The 22075-nt window shown below is 38.5% G+C and overlaps 1 protein-coding gene across 1 annotated transcript; it reads left to right on the forward strand.

Moving 5' to 3' along the window:
• The first annotated feature begins 560 nt into the window (after positions 1-560).
• Positions 561-21921, forward strand: LOC131276246 (contactin-6-like). The gene is made up of 4 exons (XM_058289072.1): positions 561-1022; positions 8879-8986; positions 9758-9924; positions 21751-21921. The coding sequence occupies exons 2-4, from the start codon at positions 8954-8956 to the stop codon at positions 21803-21805; spliced, it is 255 nt and encodes an 84-aa protein (XP_058145055.1). The 5' UTR covers positions 561-1022; positions 8879-8953; the 3' UTR covers positions 21806-21921.
• Positions 21922-22075: the final 154 nt, after the last annotated feature.

The following is a 22075-nucleotide window of genomic DNA, read 5'->3' on the forward strand; positions in this document are numbered from 1 at the left end:
TGCTGCATCTAAAAAATTCATCAGCAAACATAAGGTCATGCAGGTTCTCTCTTCTGTTGAATTCTTAAATTTTTATCATGTTGCATCTTACACATAAGCCTATAAACTATTTTGGATAAGTTTCTGTGTAAGATGCAAAGTTTACATCTTTTTTTTTTTCCCTGTATGGCTATTCAGTTGTTCCATTGCCATTTGTTGAAAGAATTATGTTTGCTTGACTATATTTTCATGGGTCAACATATGGATTCTATTATTCTTTTCCATTTTTCTGTGTGCCAAAGTCACACTCTATTAATAAATATAGCTTTATAATAAGGGTTGGAAACAGGTAGCATGGGTTCTCCAATTTTCTTCTCCTCAAGCATTTTGCATGCTATTCTAGGAGTAGAAACACTCAATATCCACAAACTATCTTCCTGGGATTTTGAATGAGATCTTAAATATATTGAGTCTACCCACCATGTATAAGGAATATTTCTTCATTTATTTAACTTTTTATTTCTTTCAGGTTTTTCATACTTTATGAAGTAAGATATTTTCTTAGGTTAACCAAAGGAATACATTGCATGTTTACTATTATAAATGCATTTGTTTGTCTTTTACTTCATTGTTCATTGTACAGAAGGGGAAATCAACTGACTTGTGTATATTTACCTCATCTTTGCTGCTTCTTATCTCCATGCCATCTCATCAAGTCACGTGATAGCTCCATTTCCTTTGAACTTGCACATTTATGGCACTGAATAATATGAAAATTTAATTTCAGAGATTATGATTATGGCTTGAAGGAGGTGCATGTCCACAGCTCACCTGTGAGCACCAAGCTTCCTATGCTGCACCCTGGCTGCCAGGAGAGGTGCCTGAGCCAGGTTTTTGACCCAGATAATCTCAGGCCAAGTGGAGAAGGCCTCCCCATTGGGCCCTGAAACTTTGGCACCATGACCCACACGGACAAGAGCTTCCTCATGCAGGATTGACCTGGGAATTGCCAGTGGCCCTGGGACAGCTCTGGGTCTGTCCATGTGAGTGAAAAACTTCATTCAATGTTTCCATTAATTTTAGCTTCCAAAAATGTCTTCCCCAGGTCCCCTCCTTGAGTGCTTCATCCAAGTTTTGTAGTTTTCACACTACAAACCTTGTATTTCCTTGGTTAAGTTTCTTCTTAAGTATTTTGTTCTTTCTAATACTGTTGTAAAAGATATTGATTTGTTAATTTTCATTTCAGGTTGTTACTATGATATAGAAATACAATAGACTTGTGCAAGTTTCTGACATTGTTTATTAGCTGGAACAGTATTTTGCAAATTCTAGAGGGTTTTTTCCTTTATAAATCATGTCATCTGCAAATAGTTTTCTTTCTTCCTTTGCAACTTAGATGCCTTTTCTTACTTTTTGTTGAAAAATTGCTCTGGCTAGCATATCCTAAACAGTGATTAATAGCAGTGGCAAAAACAGCATCTCTGATTTCTCCCTGATACTAATGGGGAAAACTCACAGTCTTTTACTATTGAGTATGACACTATGTAGTCCTCATTTTATTGGCCGGTTTGCTTTGTTGTATTTCATCATGGAAAGGTATTGGATTTTGTCAAATGGTTTATCTGCAATAAATGGCATCATAATCACAGTGTTTTTTTCTTGTGAATTAATGTTGCATGTTACTTTGCATCTTAATTACAATTTATTCTTTTAAATATTTAATTAGAGAAGTTTTAGGTTTCCAGAAAAATCATGCATAAACTAGAGTTCCATATAGCCCTGTCACATTAATGTGGTATTTTTGTTATAATTGATGAAAAATATTATTAGAATTATACTGTTAACTGTATCCCATAGTTTACATTAGGATTCACTGTATTGTACAGTTCTGTGGTGTTTGAAATTTGTATTTGGTAATATACAAACTAAAATTTTCCATTTTAACCACTTTGAAATATACAATTCAGTGGTAATTATATTCCTCACCCCCTCCGCAGTTGTCTGTTCTCTGTGTCCATTTGCTGTGTGTCTTCTGTGACCACTTCCATCCTTATCAGCAGCATCAGGAATCTCTGTCTCTTTTTGTTGTGTCATCTTGTTGTGTCAGCTCTCTGTGTGTGTGGAGCCAATCCTGGGCAGGCTGCACTTTCTTTTGCACTGGGCAACTCTCCTTACAGTGTGCACTCCTTGCAAATGGGGCTCCCCTATGCGGGGGTCTCCCCTACATGGGGGACACCCCTGCATGGCACAGCACTCCTTGTGCACATTAGCACTGCACGTGGACCAGCTCCACATGGGTCACAGAGGCCCAGGGTTTGAACTGTGGACCTCCCATGTGGTAGGCGGATGCCCTATCCATTGGGCTAAGTCCGCTTCCCAATTTGGGCGACTTTTGCAAGTCTCTCATACATATGAGCAGAGGATTGAAGCCTTAATAGCTCAATGTTATTGAGCACAAGCATTGTCTAATTATTAGCTGACTGTTAAGCTACACAGAGAGAGTTATAACCCATAGGAAGCCATCAAAGACTATACAATATATCCTGTACAAAGTATATTACATAAGTGTGTGTTTATGCATATATGTGTATGTGTGTGAATATATGTAGGCACACACTCACATACACCAGAGACATCCACAGATGTATGATACAGAAGAGAGAGGATTCATAAGTTTATCCCAAGTTTCCAAACAAATAAATAAATGGACTAAGAAATAAATACAGCAACAGCACCAGCAGGAACAGTAACAACTGTCACAGGTAAAAATCAGAATCTAGAGACGCTAAAATGTGTTATCTAACATGTTTTATCTCCTGGTGTTGGGATCCTAATCTTGCTAGCCAGTGGGCCCCAGGGATGTAGCTGTGTATCTTTGTGTCTGTCTGTCTGGTGGGCTGTTGGTTGATTCCCATTCGTTGCAGAGGAGCACTGCTCTTCCTGAATGTGCTGCCTGATTTCACAGAGCAGTGGGCAGGAACAGTGCCCAAGAGGCCATGGGGCAGGGGTGGGTCTTGTGCCTGGGCAAGCCTGTTGGGGTGGTGACCTCTGCTGGCAGCATGCAGGTGTAGCACTCACCTGGCAGCTTTGTCACCAGGAGCCCAACTCAGTGCCCTCAGACTGATTCATTGGGCCCTAAACCTATCAATTGTTCCAATTTGCAGGACTTTTATTATATTGATACTGGACTAATTAACATTTTGTGCCAGACTGGTTTGATATGTGCTTGTACCAGCTTTTTATGATAGACTGACTTTTCTTTTTTTTTAAGATTTATTTATTTTTCTTTTTCTCCCCTTCTCCCCCGCCCCCCCCCATTGTCTGCTCTCTCTGTCCATTCACTGTGTGTTCTTCTTCTGTGTCTGCTTGTATTCTTATTAGGCAGCACTGGGTATCTGTCTCTTTTTGGTGCATCATCTTGATGTGTCAGCTCTCTGTGTGTGTGGCACCACTCCTGGGCAGGTTGCGGTTTCGTGCAGGGTGGCTCTTCTTGCACAGGGATCACTCCTTGCATGGGGGACACCCTTACAGGGGGGCATCCCTACATGAGCTACATGCCTTGTGCTCAGGAGCACTGCATGTGTGCCAGTTCACCACATGAGCCAGGAGGTCGTGGGTTATGAACTTGGGCCTCCTATATGGTAGGCAGATGCTCTATCTGTTGAGCTACATCTGGTTCCCAATAGATTGACTTTTCTGATTCTAGCTCAGGGCTGTCAATGAGCTGTAAACGGGGGGGGGGGGGGGAGGCAGGCATGTTCCCAGGCTGTTGCTCAAGTGGCACAGGGTAGTGCTTTAATACCTAGGAAATTAGTGTCCCTGGTGCAACATTTTATGAAGATGCTGTGACATTTAAAGCAGATATTAATTTAGGACAGAACTAAGCAGATCATTTTACATTTTAATCATAAACAGGTAAATATCTCAACTTGTTTAGCATTTTACCAGTTAAACACACAGAAAACAGAGGTACAGCAAAGCAGGCAATGGGGGAGCTGGCCAAAGGCAAAATAAAATACAGGCTGGAACAATGCAGCATTTTAAAAATATATTTTTATTTATTTTTAAAGATACATAGATCACACAAAATGTTACATTAAAAAATACAAGAGGTCCCCATATACCCCACTCTCCACACACACACACCCCTTTTTCCACATCAGCAACTTCGTTCATTAGTGTGGTACACTCACTGAGTTTGATGAGTACATTTTGGAGCACTGCATGGATTATAGTTTACATTGTAGTTTACACTCTCCCAATCCATGCTGTGGGTTCTGGCAGGATATATAATGTCCAGCATCCATTCCTGCAAAATATTCAGGAAAACTCCAAGTCCCAAAATGCCCCATATCACACTTCCTTTTCCCTATCCCACCTTCAGCAACTCCCATGGCCACTGTCTCCACATCAATGATACAGTTTCTTCCATTGTTAGAGTCACAATGGTTCTATAGTAGAATACCAGGAAGTCTACTCAAATACATATTTTATTCCTCTATCCTGTAGACCCTGGGGTAGTGATGTACACTCCACCTCTAAATCGAGAGGGGCCTTAGATCCCACATGGCTGATGGATGTGATTCTCCTGCTTGCAGTTATAGACTTTTGCAGTTCCCTGGTGTGGGGATAGACCATCCTCACCTCCCTGTTAGCTGACCTGGGTTTTTAATATGTACCACAAACCAAGTGAGAAATATTTCATACTTTATTTTATATGTTAAAAATCCCATATAACTATGTGCTATTCATCACATTTTAAAGATGAGGAAACCATGACTTTTAGAAGAGACTGGATACAGATTCAAGTCTCTTTGACATCAAAGACCAACTCTTTCTACCCCTCTCCCTTAAACTTGAGTGAAGTAGTCAAAGTCAGCTAGCAAAGGAGGCAAAGCATAAAATCTGTTATTCCTCCAAAGATAGTGAAATTTTAATTCTTGGTAGAGTTTTTATACATCCATGAAATGTTTTACTGCTGCTTTGGTAGATGAGGAAACAAATACAAACATTAAAATGGTAAGAATAGAGGTCACAAACTCCTTGTCCACACAGGTGAAAGAAGTCAGTCTTTTCTCCTAACCTGGTGCTTAATCAATGGACTTGTATTGTTGAAAACAGTACATTTTTGCTAAGAAATGAAGTAAGGAAGAAAGGGATGGAGGGAGGAAGGAAGGAAGGGAGGAAGGAAGGAAGGGAGGGAGGGAAGGAGGGAAAGGAAAGAAAGAAGACACAATATACATGAAATAGATGAAACCTTCAGAATCCATCATTGCCAGTGACAGCCAAGGAGAGAATTTATATTTACTGTGTATTATATGATGTTGCTAATGTTAGTACTTGGTTTTAGAAACAGAGATAAAATAATGTGTCCAAAATGTACACTAGTTATTAAAATCTTGGCATCTCATGAAAATACTGATAATATCTCTTGTACAGCTAGGAAAAAGATTAGAAAAGGCACTTTGGGATAAGCTGAGGGAGAATAGTTACAAACCATTATTGTTTCCACCCAGTCCTTAAGAAATGCATTTATTAACAAGCATGCTTCAAGTGCTTACTAAGTACAAAACTGACTATCCTTTAATTATGGTTGGGTTCATATTGTCAAGAAATATGGTAGGGCATAGTCAATCCAACTGTCCTGTCCATCTTTTTTTTTTAAGATTTATTTATTTATTTATTTATTTCTCTCCCCTCCGCCCCCACCCTGGTTGTCTGTTCTCTGTGTCTATTTGCTGTGTCTTCTTTGTCCGCTTCGGTTGTTGTCAGCAGCACAGAAATCTGTTTCTTTTTGTTGTGTCATCTTGTTGTGTCAGTTCTCCGTGTGTGTGTGGCACCATTCCTGGGCAGGCTGCACTTTCATGCTGGGCAGCTCTCCTTACAGGGTGCACTCCTTGTGTGTGGGGCTCCCCTATGCTGGGGACACCCCTGAGTGGCAGGGCACTCCTTGCGCGCAACAGCACTGCACATGGGCCAGCTCCACATGGCTCAAGGAGGCCCAGGGTTTGAACCGCAGACCTCCCCTGTGGTAGACAGACGCCCTAACCACTGAGCCAAGTCCACCACCCTCCTGTCCATCTTAAAATCCATATGGATTGCTATGGGTTTGGGCATGACAATTGGCTTTTATCGTTAGACAGTATACTAAATGGAGTGGCCACATTGTGTCACCCATGGGTCTGCCTGCAGCCCAATATACAATCAATATGATCTGAAAATAATGCAAGATCCTGAGCAGTTTTTCTTCAGCCATACTAGTTTGCCTGGTCATTTATTCAACAATTATGAATTGTATGCTTTTCATGTGCTAAGCACTGTGCTAGAGATTGGTAATGAAGAGCTGACTTGGGCAGAGACCATACACACAAAGAACACAGACACACACATAGCCAAGAATAGCTATAATTTGATAGGATAAATTCATCATAAAGTATGAATTCAACCCTATGGGAGCCTACAGGGAGACATTATTCTCTCTGCCATGTCCCAACTATGATGTAAATGGCTGGGTGAACAATAATATCACAGTGAGTTTGGGTAGGCCAGGAAATGTATGGTAATGCAATGCAAGACACTCTGGATTCAACAAGATGTGAATCATCATCCAGTGACATGAAAGAGATTAAGTTGATTTTGGAAGAAATCATTTCTATTTCATTGGTGTAATAATGAGTGAAATGGTGTGCTTATTCAAACCCCACCAATTTAAATAAGATGCTAAAACTTCTCGTTAGACAGTTTCATCCATGTCTCTACTTTCCAGATGAATTCCTTTTAATCTCTCCAGTTTCTTAACTATCAAAAATAATCATATGGGCTCAAATCTTTAAGAAGCAGCATGATGACATGGAGAAATACTCAGTTGGAAATCAGCAAAGATTCTAATTGTCTCAGCCATTTATTAGCTGTATGCTTTTGGATATATGTCTCCCCAATCTGGTCTCCAGTTTCCATGTATGAAAAATTCTCAAGTTGGACTAGATCCATTATTTTAAAAGGCTGATTCTAAACCCCTTATTCCTTAGTTCATACCACCTCCCTCCCAGGCAACATTGACATTAGGGAACAAAATGTCAGTTTGGAATAGACACCTTTTGGGATGTTCTCCCAGTTGGTAATGATTTCCCCTTTCTTGGGTTCCCAACAGTTATGCTGAATGGCATGCCCCATTCACACTCTTCAAACACAGTTGATTGGGCAAAGGAAGACATATGACCAACTTAATCCAGGCATCAGAGTTCTCCTGGGAATTCTAGCCTAGACTTTCTCTGAACTGGAGGGGTTTTTAAATCTCAGTATAATGTGGACAGTCCTGCTTTCTACCAGATACACTGAGAATGACAAAAAGGTGGTCTAATTGTGCTAGTCTAGCTAAGGATTTGTCAGTTTTAGTGATCTTCTTGAAGAATGGAAGAACTTATATCATGGATGTGGAGGCAGTGGCCACTGGAGTGTCTGAGGTCAGAGGGAGGGAAAACAGGTGTAATATGGGGAACATTTTTGGGCCATGGGAATTGTCCTGAATGACATTGCAATAACAGATACAAGCCATTATATATCTTGCCATAACCTACAGAATTGTGAGGAAGAGAGTAGAAACTAAAATGTAAACTCGAATCCATGCTTAATGGCAGTGCTCCAAAAATGTGTTCATCAATCGCAATGAATGTACCACACTAATGAAAGATGTTGTTAATGTGGGTAAATGTAGGCAGTGTGGGGAGTGGGGCATATGGGAGTTCCCTATATTTTCTATGTAACATTTATGTAATCTAAATATCTTTTTAAAAAATTTTAAAAAGGAAAAAAAAGGTGGTTATAACAAGGTAAGCATAGAGCAAGCACTGCTGTGACAAGCAGAGAGTGGGAATTCTTATGGTTTTTACATTTTTCTTTTGTCCCTCCTGAGGTTCTGCTGCATTCTGCCATAAGTTCTAAGAGACTCCCTCCCCTATGTCTTTGAAAATCTATTTTACTTAAGTTATCATGAGTTGGTGTTACTTATAGCTAAAGCATTCTAACTAATACATGGTTAAAAAGGAAAAAGATAATTTAAAATAAACACATCTGGGTGGTGGACTTGGTCCAATGGTTAGGGCGTCTGTCTACCACATGGGAGGTCCGCGGTTCAAACCTCGGGCCTCCTTGACCCATGTGGAGCTGGCCCATGTGCAGTGCTGATGCATGCAAGGAGTGCCCTGCCATGCAGGGGTGTCCCCGCGTGGGGTAACCCCACATGCAAGGAGTGTGCCCCATAAGGGGAGCCACCCAGTGTGAAAAGAAAGTGCAGCCTGCCCAGGAATGGTGCAGCACACACAGAGAGCTGACACAACAAGATGACGCAACCAAAAGAGACACAGATTCCTGTGCCACTGACAACAACTGAAGTGGACAAAGAAGACACAGCAAATAGACACAGAGAACAGACTACGAGGGTGAGGGGTTGGGGTGAAGGAGAGAGAAATAAATAAAATCTTTAAAAAATAAAATAAACACATCTGTATTTATATATATATGGTTTGCATTCTGAATTTTGCTTGATATGCTGGTTGATTGATAATAAATCAAATACTACATAATAGGGCCCTCCATTTATTTGCATGTAGTAAATTAAACAAACCCATCAGCAGTGATTAATAAATTAATACTGGACATGCAATAAACAATTATTCTTTCATAGGCTTGTCATGAAAACATTCCCAAGTGAGCAGAATTTGAATGAATTTTGCTTACCTTGGTTAGAATTAATAGGATATTTCAAATGACTCTGAAAATATTTTAGCTCCTTCTAATGCTACTCATCCAGGTCTTATTTTTTACTTTTCATGTTGCTAGATCATACAGTAACCATGAACTGATTAATATTCATATGGATATTATTATTATCTTTTTAAAGCTCCAAGCCAACCACCAGCAAAGATTGCTTGGAAGTTGACAAACTTTAAATTATGCTTGGGGGCATGTAAAAACCATGGAAAATGAGTCTGAAGTGTTGGGCTACAAGGTGAGTATCAGTTTTCCCTTTAATCATATCAGTTAGGTTGCCAAGGAATCAGAAATGTCATATCTAAATACAAAGAAAATATTATGTATATGGAAACACAGGAATCTTTTATAAGTATTTTTGAAAATATTTAGCATTTTTGCCTTCACATTCTTATTTGAAAACATTTTATATTCTCAAACCCAGCAATATGTCATGGAGATCAAGAAATAAAATTCTACATTGTAATTTTTTTCTTCAAGTGACTCCGCTCACCATCTAAATGTGATAATTTATACGGGTAGTAGGTGTGAGATGAGAATGATGTTAGGGAATATATTCATATAGAATTTATAAAATTCAGGCTGAAGTAAGATGTGATCTTTTACTAACATAAAAGGAATTTTAAAAGAGTGTAGTCAAGTAACCAGAGCAAATTATTTCCATCCAGGTTAACTGACATTACCTTTTGGTAGATGCCTATATCCAGATATTTGAAATGGGTCCAAACTAAACAGAGGCTTTGCAGAGCAAGCACTGGAGATAATAGCCTCAAACTACTTAATTAATAGAGATAAATCTCTTATTTCAGAGGCATTACTCAAAATTTAAACTTTTCTCTTAATAAGAACTACTAAATTGAAAGTAAAGGCATTACCTGGATATTTCCACTAGGTATAAGATATAATATGTATTTCATCTTATAATGATATGTTTTAAGTGCTTCATACCAGCTTTGGAACCTTACAAAAGCAACATATCCATTCTAACTTGATTCACCATTTTATTCAGATTCTGTACCAGCAAAACAGACAAAGTAAAACTCATATTTTGGAAAGAAGCAGTACATCAGCTGAACTTCTAGTTCCATCTGAAGATTATTTGACTGAAATGAAAGCAGTCAGTGATGCTGGGAATGGAACCAACAGTGAGGAAATTGGGATTCCAAAAAACCTCAAGTAAGTTGAGTCACCAATGCTGTTGTAGATTTTGAATCTAGATACATGTACCCTGAAATTGGGAGTCTAAAGAACTTTCCTATCCCTTGTATCAATGTTGGGTTAAAAAAGATCTGTTTCCATGACCAGTTTTGAGCAAAACATGATGAGCCAATTTTTCTTGAAATAATCCCTCAAATTTGCAACATGCTTACACATCACACGTAGTTTTATGTTTCTTTACTTGAAACTCAAAAGAAAAAGCCCTGTATGACATTGGTGCATAATTTCATGACTCATTCATTTGGCACAAAAATCAGAAATTTTTTTCATGGATACCTGTGTACCTTTCAGAGCAATAGTGGCAGATATCAAGCACACGTTCACATACCTCATTCCCATATTCATGGCAGACGTCGCTGATCTGTTAGGACATTCATACCTGAGTTACATTCAGCTGATTTACAGCTTCTGAATCCAATGTCCTAAGCAGCTAACACCAAACAAAGTCAGCATGTAGTAATAATTTACTATTTCTGCTTCAGAAAAATCACACACTCATCTGCCTGAAGCTGCGGCTTAGTGATACTCATCAGACATCCAAAATTGGCCAGTCATAATTTGCCATTTAAATCAATTTGTCCAGTTTAGTCATTTTTCTTTCACATTTTTGTCCTAGAATAAAGGGTAAAGACATTTCCTAAAATTGACTGTAATCTTTCTGAAATAAGTGTAGTAAAATGTACTATTAAAAGAGGGTCTTAGGATCTTAAAGAATTAATCTAACAACTAATTTCACTTTTTCTTAAGGTATTTTTTAAGTTTTTACATTTTGCAGGTTTGAGTTCCAGAGGAATTCAAGCCTTAGAACCTAGCATCAATTTTCTGTCAGTTGTTACTGTGGTTTTTTACTATTTTGCTATTCAACCATTTATACAGTAAATAAAACCATAAATCTCTGAGGGTGTTTTGTAAACAGATCATTCTGTAAAAATAAACTCTCTAGCTGCCAGTAAAAAGACATTCTTAACACAGACTTGTTTGGAAAGGGAAAAAAATAAATATTACTAAGATATGCAAATTTCTATGGTACATTAAATAAAAATATTTTAAACACTTTTGAGTTTTAGAGTTCACATATGGTTGCATACATTCAAATGGTGCAAAATCTGTGGATTTATAACTACTATGTCTTTTTTTTAAGATTTATTATTTCTCTTCCTCCCCCCCCCCGCCCAAGTTGTCTGTTCTCTGTGTCCATTTGCTGCGTGTTCTTCTTTGTCTGCTTCTGTTGTTGTCAGTGGCATGGGAATCTGTGTCTCTTTGTTGCGTCATCTTGCTGCATCAGATCTCTGTGCATGTGGTGCCATTCCTGGGCAGGCTGCATTTTCTTTTGTGCTGGGCAGCTCTCCTTACTGGGTGCACTCCTTGCACATGCAGCTCCCCTATGCAGGGGCACCCCTGCATGGCACGGCACTCCTTGTGTGCATCAGCACTTGGCATGGGCCAGCTCCACATGGGTCAAGGTGGCCCGGGGTTTGAACCACGAACCTCCCATTTGGTAGACAAACATCCTATCCATTGGGCTAAGTCTGCTTCTCACTGCTATGTCTTTTAAGTAACTTAAATGGAAATGTAAATAATTCCCCTTGATGATGATAAATGTGAAATAGGTTTGCAGTTACCATATCAGAGATGTGCATTTCTAAGTGTTGCAGGCAAGTTACTTCAGTATTAAAAATTTTTACCCTATGTGGGAATAAAAAGTAATTACTTATAGGTTTGATTCTTTAAAATGTAAGTTACCCCTGGGAAGCCAATTTGACCCAATGGATAGGGCATATTTCTACCATATGGAAGGTCCAAGGTTCAAACCCAGGGCCTCCTGACCCATGTGATGAGCTGACCCATGTGCAGTGCTGATGCATGCAAGGAGTGCCATGCCACACAGGGGTGTCCCCCTGCATAGGGGAGCCCCACATGCAAGGAGTGTGCCCCATAAGGAATGCCACCCAGTGCAAAATAAGTGCAGCCTGCCCAGGAGTGGTACCGCATACAAAACAAGACACAGATTCTGGGCACCACTGACAAGAATACAAGCAGGCACAGAGGAACACATAGTGAATGGACACAGAGAGCAGACAACTAGGGGGGTAGGGAAGGGGAGAAAAATAAAAATTAAAAACTTAAAAAATAAAAATAAAAAAGTATAATGTAAGTTACCCCAAAGCATGGTGTGTTTTAATATTTCTGAATCAAGTTGGGAGAGATAATGTTTTTATCCAATAATATATAAATATACATGGTATTGTTCACAATTCACTTTTCTAGGAGGTTCAGTAGAAATAATAGCTCAAAGGTGCTATTCTTAGTAAAGAAAACAAAAAGAAGGGAAATGAGCACCCACCGAAAATAATCTCCTAACTCTGCTATACAGTGAGCAATCTTTCATAGACAAGTTCAATTTTCAGAAATATTCTATACTGTCTAACTGAAAAAGTGGCATAACAAGTTCAGGTAATTATTATAAATCAATAGTAATGTTTGTGGCCTTCCTTTTATACAACAAAGAAATCTGGGAACAGAACTCTTTAACCAGGTTTACTACATTTTGGTCAAAATAGTTGTCAATATTCTCTGTAGCTATAAATTAATTTTATATTTTCCAGGGCATGCATACATTTTTGTGGACTGATTCCTCTCTAGGGTAGACCCATTTCAGGCAGTGGTTGCACCTCTTGGGTTGGCACAGGCCAATGTCCTCTATAGCCATCCATTTCTTTCACCAACAGCCTTTAGGGACTTAACCCTACTGTCAGTCTCCTCTACTCCCAGCCAAGCAGGGCTGATGTCCAGGAGAGCTAAGACTAGGTGGTGAGAAATGGTTGCACTAGATTTGCCTTTGTTGTGCAACATCTTTGTTGAAAATATATGAACTACCTCATGGCCCTCAAATCAAACACTGGATTTTATTGTTATCATTTCTAAAGTATTTTAGAGCTATTTAAAATACCTAACATCAGCAGCAGCAGATGGACATTTGCTTTCTGTAGTTCAGAAACAACCCCTTGCCTGGCTGTTGTGATGCGCACACTGTGTAAATTAATGAGCCTTATTTTCCCCAGTACATATGATCTGGCTGTGTTTTCATGTAGCAAAACAAATAAGCAAAGGCACATACAGTTTACCACATTCATGTTAACAGCTGCCTGTTCAAAACACACCTGCTTTGATCAGAGATATCAGTGCTGGTATATGGTCATAATGGCTTCTTAAACTTGGTATGAGACAAGAGGTGTATCCTCCTCGAAGTGGAGTCTGAGTATTAAATATATGCTGAGCCTTCTATTGCCTTTGACCAAGTGAATTAGATAATGGTCACTTTGTGCATGAGTCCAAAACCTTCGGATCTTAACAGTACCTCTTATAAGTTTATAGGGTGTGCTTTGGTCCCTGATTGCTCTAATATTAATGCTCATATTATTCAAGATCAGATATGATATCTGCATTTTCATTTATATAGATAAATTCATACTAAATGTTTAGGGATATAATATGATATTAGTAATGAGCAGAATGTGTTTTGAATCTCAGTGGGTTAGTCTCTCTACTAAATATCTTGAGACCTTGGACAAAATCTTTTAACACCCCTATAACACTAATATCAAGATTAAAGGACATAATGTCCTTTAATTTGGGAGGGAATATCATAAGTCATCAATAAATGGAGCTGTTTCCATGAATTAAATCTCTAATGAAAGAAGTTACCATATTTCTTTAAATGTCTAACACATTCTGAAGGCAGTTTCAGGCCGTACATATGTCAAATTAAAAAAAAAAACTTCAAGAAAAAAAAAAGTAGTCCACCTAAGAATGGAACCAGTGGGAGTTCCATCACTTCATTTCAGGAGAATATTCTGTATGGCACATATTCTCCTCTGACAGTCAAGAAGGATTTTCAGTGAATCCCTTTATTGACTGAATGGATTAGTATAATCCTTCCAACTTAATCCCTCTTCTTTAACCACATACTACAGAGTGACTTATAGGAAACTATGCCTGCTATCTTTAACATCAAAAGCAAATGGTGTGGGATCTGGAACCTACCTAGCTTCCAAGTGCAGCAACATAGTCATTCTCCCCATGGGAGAATCAACTATTTTAAAGCCTATTTATATTGGAAGTCTGTACTCTGTCTTGGGATGTCAAGTGTTTACTCTTGCTGTGTGCCATAATTCTCACTTTCTTTGCTGTAGACCTTCACATTTACTTTAAAGTGCTTCCTTCTTCTAGAACTCTGGAATTTGGTAATCATATCCCTGTTGAACTTAGCATTCTTTTTGGTGATATATAATTCAATTCTAATACCATCAGCTTTTGATATAATATACATAAACATTATTCTCAGTTTATTCATCTGTAGAACAAGATGGGACTGCAAGCTTGCTGAGTTCCTTCAGTGCCACACAATCCTGTAATTTTTTAAAATATTTATTTATTTATTTCCCCTTCCCCGTCACCCCAGTTGTCTGTTCTCTGTGTCTATTTGCTGTGTCTTCTTTGTCTGCTTCTGTTGTTGTCAGCAGCATGGGAATCTGTGTTTCTTTTTGTTGCATCATCTTGTTGTGTCAGCTCTCCATGTGTGAGGCACCATTCCTGGGCAGGCTGCACTTTCTTTCATGCTGGGCGGCTCTCCTTATGGGGTGCACTCCTTGTGCGTGATGCTCCCCTACACAGCAGATACCCCTGCGTGGCAGGGCAATCCTTGCACACATCAGCACTGTGCATGGGCCAGTTCCACATGGGTCAGGGAGGCCCAGGGTTTGAACCGTGGACCTCCTATATGGTAGACAGACACCCTAACCACTGGGCCAAGTCCACCACCCACAATCCTGTATTAAGCAGCATAATGTGATTACTTTTAATACAAGACAGAGTTTCATAACCTTTAACAACACACATGCATTCCACATGGTTTTCCTAAATGTATTGAGCTTTCTTTACTGAAGTTTATACTACTCAAACAATAGGTAATCTGAATGTGTTTTCTCAAATGAGGAGAACCCTCAGAGAATCTGACAAATTTGAGAAGCACTGGTGGATTGCAGTGGTTCCCTAGTGAAAGGCTGTAATAAAATTTCCATTTTTCAGTGATAAAATGAGAAAATTCAGTGTGGAAAGATTTTCATAATGAGTAAATGATTATAATGAATAAATAAATTATAGTTTGTCTCTCCATTTTTTTGCCATGAAATATCCACACTACCATGAAAAGAAGGTGAGAATGAATGATAATTTTTGCATTCTAATTTTAATTATTTTACACTGCACAAGAGTTGGTTGCTTTATACCAACAGTTTATTATTGGTATTATTTAACAAACTTCTGGAAAACCAAAAGTCTGGAAACTACTGTTGAATAGGTCACATTTCTTTTGTACCTCTTTCATTTCAGTGCCATCAAGTTAATAAGTTTATAAGTCTATTGACTTAAAGTTTGGGTGGAAAGACTGAGCTACCATGGAGCCCTTTGAACATCAAAGTTCTGAATTCATTAGAATTGTTTGTATACATAAATCAGACCACAGGTCTAAGACATCTAGTCTAACTTTTATTAAGCCATGAATATAATTAAGATAATGATGAAAGGAAATTATGAAAATCTGATTTTTTAATTTTTAAAAAATTTGGAGATTATTTGCTCTCTACTTTTCCATATTAAAAATCACTTTCATCCATGAAATTATATATAGTAGCTGTTAGGCTTTCTTTCCTGTTGCTGCATAGTAAAATAATCCCTGTTCTTGACAGTGCCTGTAACAGTCCCGGGGGGAGAATGAAGTTTAAAATATGTACTTGATTTCTGGTCTGATTTATATAGCCAACTTTTGAGGCAATTTGTTTTCCCTTAGTTTCCTTAGGAAAATAAGTATTTTCCTTTTTTAAGCCTGACTAAATTAATCAGCTAAATTAAATAGGTTTTGGTGGGAAATAATATATTCTTGGAGCAAACAAAAAAATATAGCAGTTTTTGTGAAAGCTTCAGAAATGCTAAACTGTTTTCGTGTTTTGAAAACATGTACTATAAAATCTGGTTAGGATGGTATGGTGATGCCCACTCCACCTCTATTACAAGAGGGGGCTCAGATTCCTCATGGTTGATGGGTATGATTCTCCTGCTTGGAGTTGCAGGCACTCTTGGCTCCCTGGTCCAGTGGTCAACCATTTTCACCTCTCTGCCAGCTGATCTGGGTAAGTCCAAAGAACTGAAGAGTAGTGCCATCCCAGGGTCCATGTGATGGAGGAATAAAATATGAATTAGAGTGGGCTTACTGGTATTCTACTATAGAACTATTGTGACTAGTAATGAAAGAAACTGTAGCATTGATGTGGAGAAAGTGACCACAGAAGTTGCTGAGAGAGCGAAGAAGAGCTGTGATGTGGATTTTTGGGACTTGGAGTTTTCCTAAATGATATTGCAGGGACAGATGCTGTACATTATATATCCTACCATAATCCACTGAATGTACTGGGGGAGAGTGTAAACTACAATGTAAACCATAGTCCATGTGGTGCAACAGTGCTCCAAAATGTATTCACCAAATGCAATGAATGTGCCTCAATGATGAAAGGTTGTTGATATGGGAGGAGTGGGGGTGGGGGTGGGGTATATGGGAACCTCTTATATTTTTTAATGTAACATTTTTGTGTTCTATGTATCTTCAAAAAAATACAATAATAAAAAATCTGGTTAGGAATATCTTAGAAAATACTTTGTTTTGTAAAGCTCAGGAGAGAAGCCAACTTGATGACACTTAATGTAAGGGTAGTGTGACAGCCTCAAGTTCCTTTTGAATACCACAAAGGGAAAGGTGATGTTTCTGAACAGATGTACTTCTGTGTCTGGGAGACTCACTTGACTGGTCCACATCAGTGAGGGTGGCTCAGGTTGAATACGTGCCCCCTTGCTGTGTCTAATGAAAATTGGGCCTCACAGGAAATAGGAGCCACCATACTCTATTGATCTTGCCATGGGAGAGAGAGGCCTGCAGGGAAACAGGAGCCCTGCGAGGCTCGAGGAGCAGAGATCCAGGGAGAGATGAGGAGATGCCTGAGAGCTCACAGGTGACCTCAGGAAGAAAGCAGAGCAGCCGAGACTGGGAGAGGAGGCCCTGAGGGAGACGTGTCCTGGCCTGGTTGCCCATAGCTGGGCCCAGGAGACAGCAGGTCTGGGGGAGGGCAGTGGTCAGCCGCCTTCTCTCTGCCATGGGGCAAGACACTGAGAAAGCATCTGATGGTACCCTGACTTGGTTGGTTAAATAAGGCCTTTGATCTATATGCTTTACCCCCCAAAATGTTCCATTAGGAAAGTTAACCCTCTGCTGGTACTCTGCATCAGCAGCCTCTGGCAAACTAATACAGGTAGCAAGTTGCAGCTCAAGGACAAAGAAAGGAATCCTGGTATAATAAATTGTTAAACTGTTAATCATGGAGCCCCTATTCTCTCCTCCCCCCCACCATCCAAGACTATGAAGTATGCTGGACTGAAATATTTGCAAGTTTGTCATGTTACTCCTGGAACTGAATGGTAGGGTCCTGTTCTTGTACAGTGGTTAATTAATGTTTATAAATTACTTTCAAGATGGAAGGCACTGAAGAAGTTCTAATGATTTTTATTTGATGTTTTTTTTAAATTAAATTGTCTTTTTTTTTTAAAAAAAAACATACATAGATCACAAAAAGTTATATTAAAAAATATAAGAGGTTCTCTCTTTTATTCTCAGAAGTATATTGACTTTAATGGCACTTTGAAAGATCATGCATTATTGATTTAAGGCCAGGCATGCTTGGAGGAAAATAGTGATTGAGAAGTTGGAAAGGTCATAATTCGGAGATACTGAAAGTTTAGGTGATTTCATCATAGCCTGAGTGGATTAAATTTTAAGTCAAACATGAAGTAATCTACACCTATTAAAAATTAAATTTTCAACTTGTGAGGTAATGTATCAACAGAATTTGTTCCTCGAATTATATATATATACTAACAGCATATATCAAGTATTCTCAAAAGGTGCAGGTAGTAACAATAATTAGTTTAGGCAACTTTTACTACTTTTATGTGCAAAAGATATAAAATCTCCCAAACCAGCTTTAAGTATTTTAATTTCAGCCTCTTTTCTCTTGACAGCAGATTATAATCAAAGATACTACTGGCCTTCTAAATCAGAACATTTTCCTCATCTGTTCAAAAGTGAAACTGTTGTCATCCTAAATTAGTTTTGTATTTGGACTCCCAGACACTTACTAAGCTATTTTCATTCCTCTAAATCTTAAGTAAATCATTTAGAAGTTTGCAAGGACATGGTTAAACTTGTTGTGAGCCATACATTAAATTGTTACTGTAAATTCATGGCTGTTTCTAATAGAAGGTCCTGCCTGATCTGGTGCCAAAAAGGAAAAACATTTCTCTCGGGAGAAGGTGATCCCGAGTGCAGGAATCTTCCCCAAACCAGTTCCTTGTTTGTGCCATAAATCAATCACCTTCTTATTGAGAGATGTTTCTCCTTTGAGGTGCTGGATCAGGCAGGCCCATTTATTGGAAATAGCTGTGCTTTTGGTAACAAAATCACTTAATATTTTAAGTTAAATTGTTGTACAGCTATAATTAAAAAACATACAACCTACTACTGCCAATGGACAGGAAAGAAATTAATATTCACTTCACACCTGGTGATAACAATTAGCATATTTGATTTGTCTGTATGAACTTGATATTCTTCATCAGACAACTTTCAGTGCCTTTTATAATATGTTATATTATCTTGCATTATATTACTTTGTATTACATTATATTACACTATCCCCATGACAGGACATAACACTATATTATCGTATTATGTTATTTATAAAATATATATTATATTACATTACATTATAATTTATCTCCTGTCTCACTCTTCTACAAAATGAGTTTTGAGAGACATGGACCTTCCTTGTCTTTTTATTTTCCTGTCATCCACCACATCCAAAAGAGTTCTTTACATCTACAGTTGCTCAACAAATATATTTTAACAAATAAACAACCTAAAGGGAGGCTTAAGTATGCATAAATTTGTTGATACAATTCATTACCACTTCTACAAAAGTGACAAATTTTACCTTAAGACTGGCATATTTTACTAAAATTTCAGTGTTAAAATATTAGTTAATATGGTATGGTGTCTAAGTCATGCAGCTCTTTCTGCATATAGAATGCTTTTTAAATTTTTAAAATAAACTTTAGATTACATAAATGTTATGTAAAAAATATCTGGTATTCCCATATATCCCACTCTCCCCTCCTCCCATTGCATACAGACTGTTTTAATTTTTTTAGACTTCCAAAGCTGAAACAAATTTTAAGGGAAATATAGTTTTAATAGAAAATGGGATGTGATTTTAAAGAGTTCCTTCTGACTCCTCTAGAATGTTTCTGAAGAGCAAACTACTCAACAGCTTGTCTGCAGAAGCAGGAGAATTAGGAACATAGAGTCAAGGTAGGAGCAGTATCTGTGTTGTCCAGAAGTCATGTGGAGCGCCCCAAGATCTAAGTCATAGTTATTTTCTCTCAGCCAAACTAACTAAAGTCTAAGAACTGACTGTACATTAAACAGAGTACAATAATCACATCATGCTGCAATATTAAATCCAAATATTCAACCTGGAGTGTAATTTTAGGTGCCAGATACAAGACAAAGTCATGACAACCTCTTTTTAGATCCTGATTCTTTAAGCCATTTTGTCACATTGAGGCAGTTTTGTTTCCAAAAGCTCAGAATACTTAATGCATTCATTTAAAATTTTAGAAATAAATAGTATTTTGGCATTCAAGAGGTAGTAAACTTTCTGAATTAGTCAGCCAAAGCAGTGCTGATGCAAAGTACCAGAACTCTGTTGGCTTTTATAAAGGGTATTTTTTTATTTGGGGTAGAAGCTTACAATTACCAGACCCTAAGGAGTCCAACTCAAGATATCAAAGTCTGTTGCCATTCATGGATGCAAGATGGTGGGTGATGTCAGCTAGGGTTCAGGCTTCCTCCTTCCTCTTAAGGTTCTGTGGTCCCAGCTTCTTCTGATCTCAGCTATGGGCTGGGATAAGGCTTGTCTCTGTCCCTGGGGCTCATATCTTTCCAGGCTCAGTTGCTCTGGTCTCTCCTCAGGGAAGCTGTAAACCCTCAGGCTCATCTCTTCCCAGGGTTGTGTCTCTGAAGCACTTTTTCTTCCTGCATATCTGCTTCTGTGTTCTCTTCTGTGTGTTTACTCCCCTGTATTTGACTGAGCACCCATTTATACAGCCCACAGGTGTAGGCTAGCTGTAGGTGCAGACTTAAGCAGAGTCATCCTAATGATGTAGACAAATACAAGCACTAATCTTGATCTTATAACAGAAACATGAAACCTCTGAGTCTAATACAATCTAATATGCCCAGAGGAACAGAGCAGTTTACAAACACAAATCAGTATTTCTTTTCGGAATTCATCACTACTATCAAACTGCCACACTTTCAGCCCGAGACAAATCCAACTGCAGGCAAGTTAGATGTCAATACTGCCTATTGTTTTAATAGACCAAGATCATTGTTAATGTTTAGAAGTCAATTTCATGTAGACCCAGATTTCTTTGGCAATTCTGGGTCTGCCTTCCTGTACAGTGCTAACCTGTTAAGCCCTCCTCCCTTGTAGATGAAATGTTCTCCCCTATACCATACTGCCTGCCCAGGATCTACAATCCACCCATCCATCTGTCTAGCTTCTGTAGTCCTTTAAGCTCCCACTCCTGTAGAACATGAATCAACATACTTAAAAGACAATGTTTTATGGAGGAAAAGTTATTGCACTAGCAAAGAGATCAGCTGGGTTCTAGCCCACCAACCCCCCAATTAGATGACCTTTCACAAGGCTCTTATTTGTTTTCAGCTTCAGTTTCTTCATCTCTAAAACAAGAAGACGTCTTTTCTATATACCTTCTGTTCTAAAGAATGAGTGAACATAAAGCCTGGAAAGGAGATTTATAAACTGTGAGGTATTAAAAAAATTCTAAGGAACACACATTGGCTAAGACTCTCTTTGCCCTTACTGCTTTTGATGAAGTGTAGTTAGTACTGGAGAAGACCACTCATATTTTTCAAATTAAGCTGTGTGGGTGGCTTATTCTTGTTATCATTCTAATGGGAGAGAGCAATGTTCTAGTTACTCAAGGAAGGCCAGAGTGGATGGAGAATGGAGCGGAAAGGGGAGTGTGGCATGAGTTTGCAGAGGCAGGAGCTGGAACCTGATTATCCTGTGCTTTGCACATCTTAAGAAATTTGGATTTAGGTTTTAAGCATTATTTGTGTTTTAAGAAGAACACTGTGGGCTGCTGTGTGGTGAGTGGATGTTAGGAGTAAAGAGTGTGAACAGAGATTTTAATAGTATCATGTCTGATAAGCCATAGTGGTTGAGACTAGGTTAGTGGCAGAGGGTGGATACATGTAGACATGTCATGAACTGTCAGTTGATTGGCTGTATCAAGGGTGAGGGATTCCTCCATTTTTAAAAATATTCTTTTATCAGATAGGGAAGCTAGGAAAGGATCACACCTGTGAATACAGAAGATGAGAGGGTAATGAATATTACTTTTTGGCATGTTGTATTAAAAACACATATGACAATGATATGGAAGCATCAAGGGGACAGATAACTGGAATTTGGGTCAAGGACAGTTGACTATAGATCCCACGTCACAAATGTAGTAGTGACTCTTGATCTGCTGGGTCTCTGAAGTGACCTACTTTTTCTGAGTCTCACACTTTTCTTCTATATAATGCAGTGTTTTATCTAGGAAAACTCGAAGTTATTTGGAAGTCCTCAGGTGGCATGCATGATGGATAATAGCTGTTTTATAACAAGAAGCCCAAATACTGCAAGATCCTGAATCAGCCATCAAAATTAATTCAGAGGATGACCTTGACTTTACTAAGGTGGGCATATGCTTTAAAAAAAGGGCAATTAAATAAAAATTTTAAAAAATGTTTCCATTTATATGATAGGTTTTTGACATTACAGGAATAATCTGTTTGGAGTGATTACACAAGTCCTAAAAGAGGAATCTGACAGTTTGTCCCAAGTATTGTTCTAAAATATTCCAAGTGTTG

Source organism: Dasypus novemcinctus, chromosome 27, assembly GCF_030445035.2.
Source record: "Dasypus novemcinctus isolate mDasNov1 chromosome 27, mDasNov1.1.hap2, whole genome shotgun sequence".
In the NCBI taxonomy this organism is placed as follows: domain Eukaryota; kingdom Metazoa; phylum Chordata; class Mammalia; order Cingulata; family Dasypodidae; genus Dasypus; species Dasypus novemcinctus.

Excerpts from the sequence above, each read along its gene's own strand:
- LOC131276246 (XM_058289072.1), top strand. The coding sequence starts at position 8,954 with ATGGAAAATGAGTCTGAAGTGTTGGGCTACAAG. Across the intron at positions 8,987-9,757 it reads CTGAAGTGTTGGGCTACAAG|ATTCTGTACCAGCAAAACAG; the intron begins GTGAGTATCAGT and ends CATTTTATTCAG. Across the intron at positions 9,925-21,750 it reads GGGATTCCAAAAAACCTCAA|TGTTTTATCTAGGAAAACTC; the intron begins GTAAGTTGAGTC and ends TATATAATGCAG.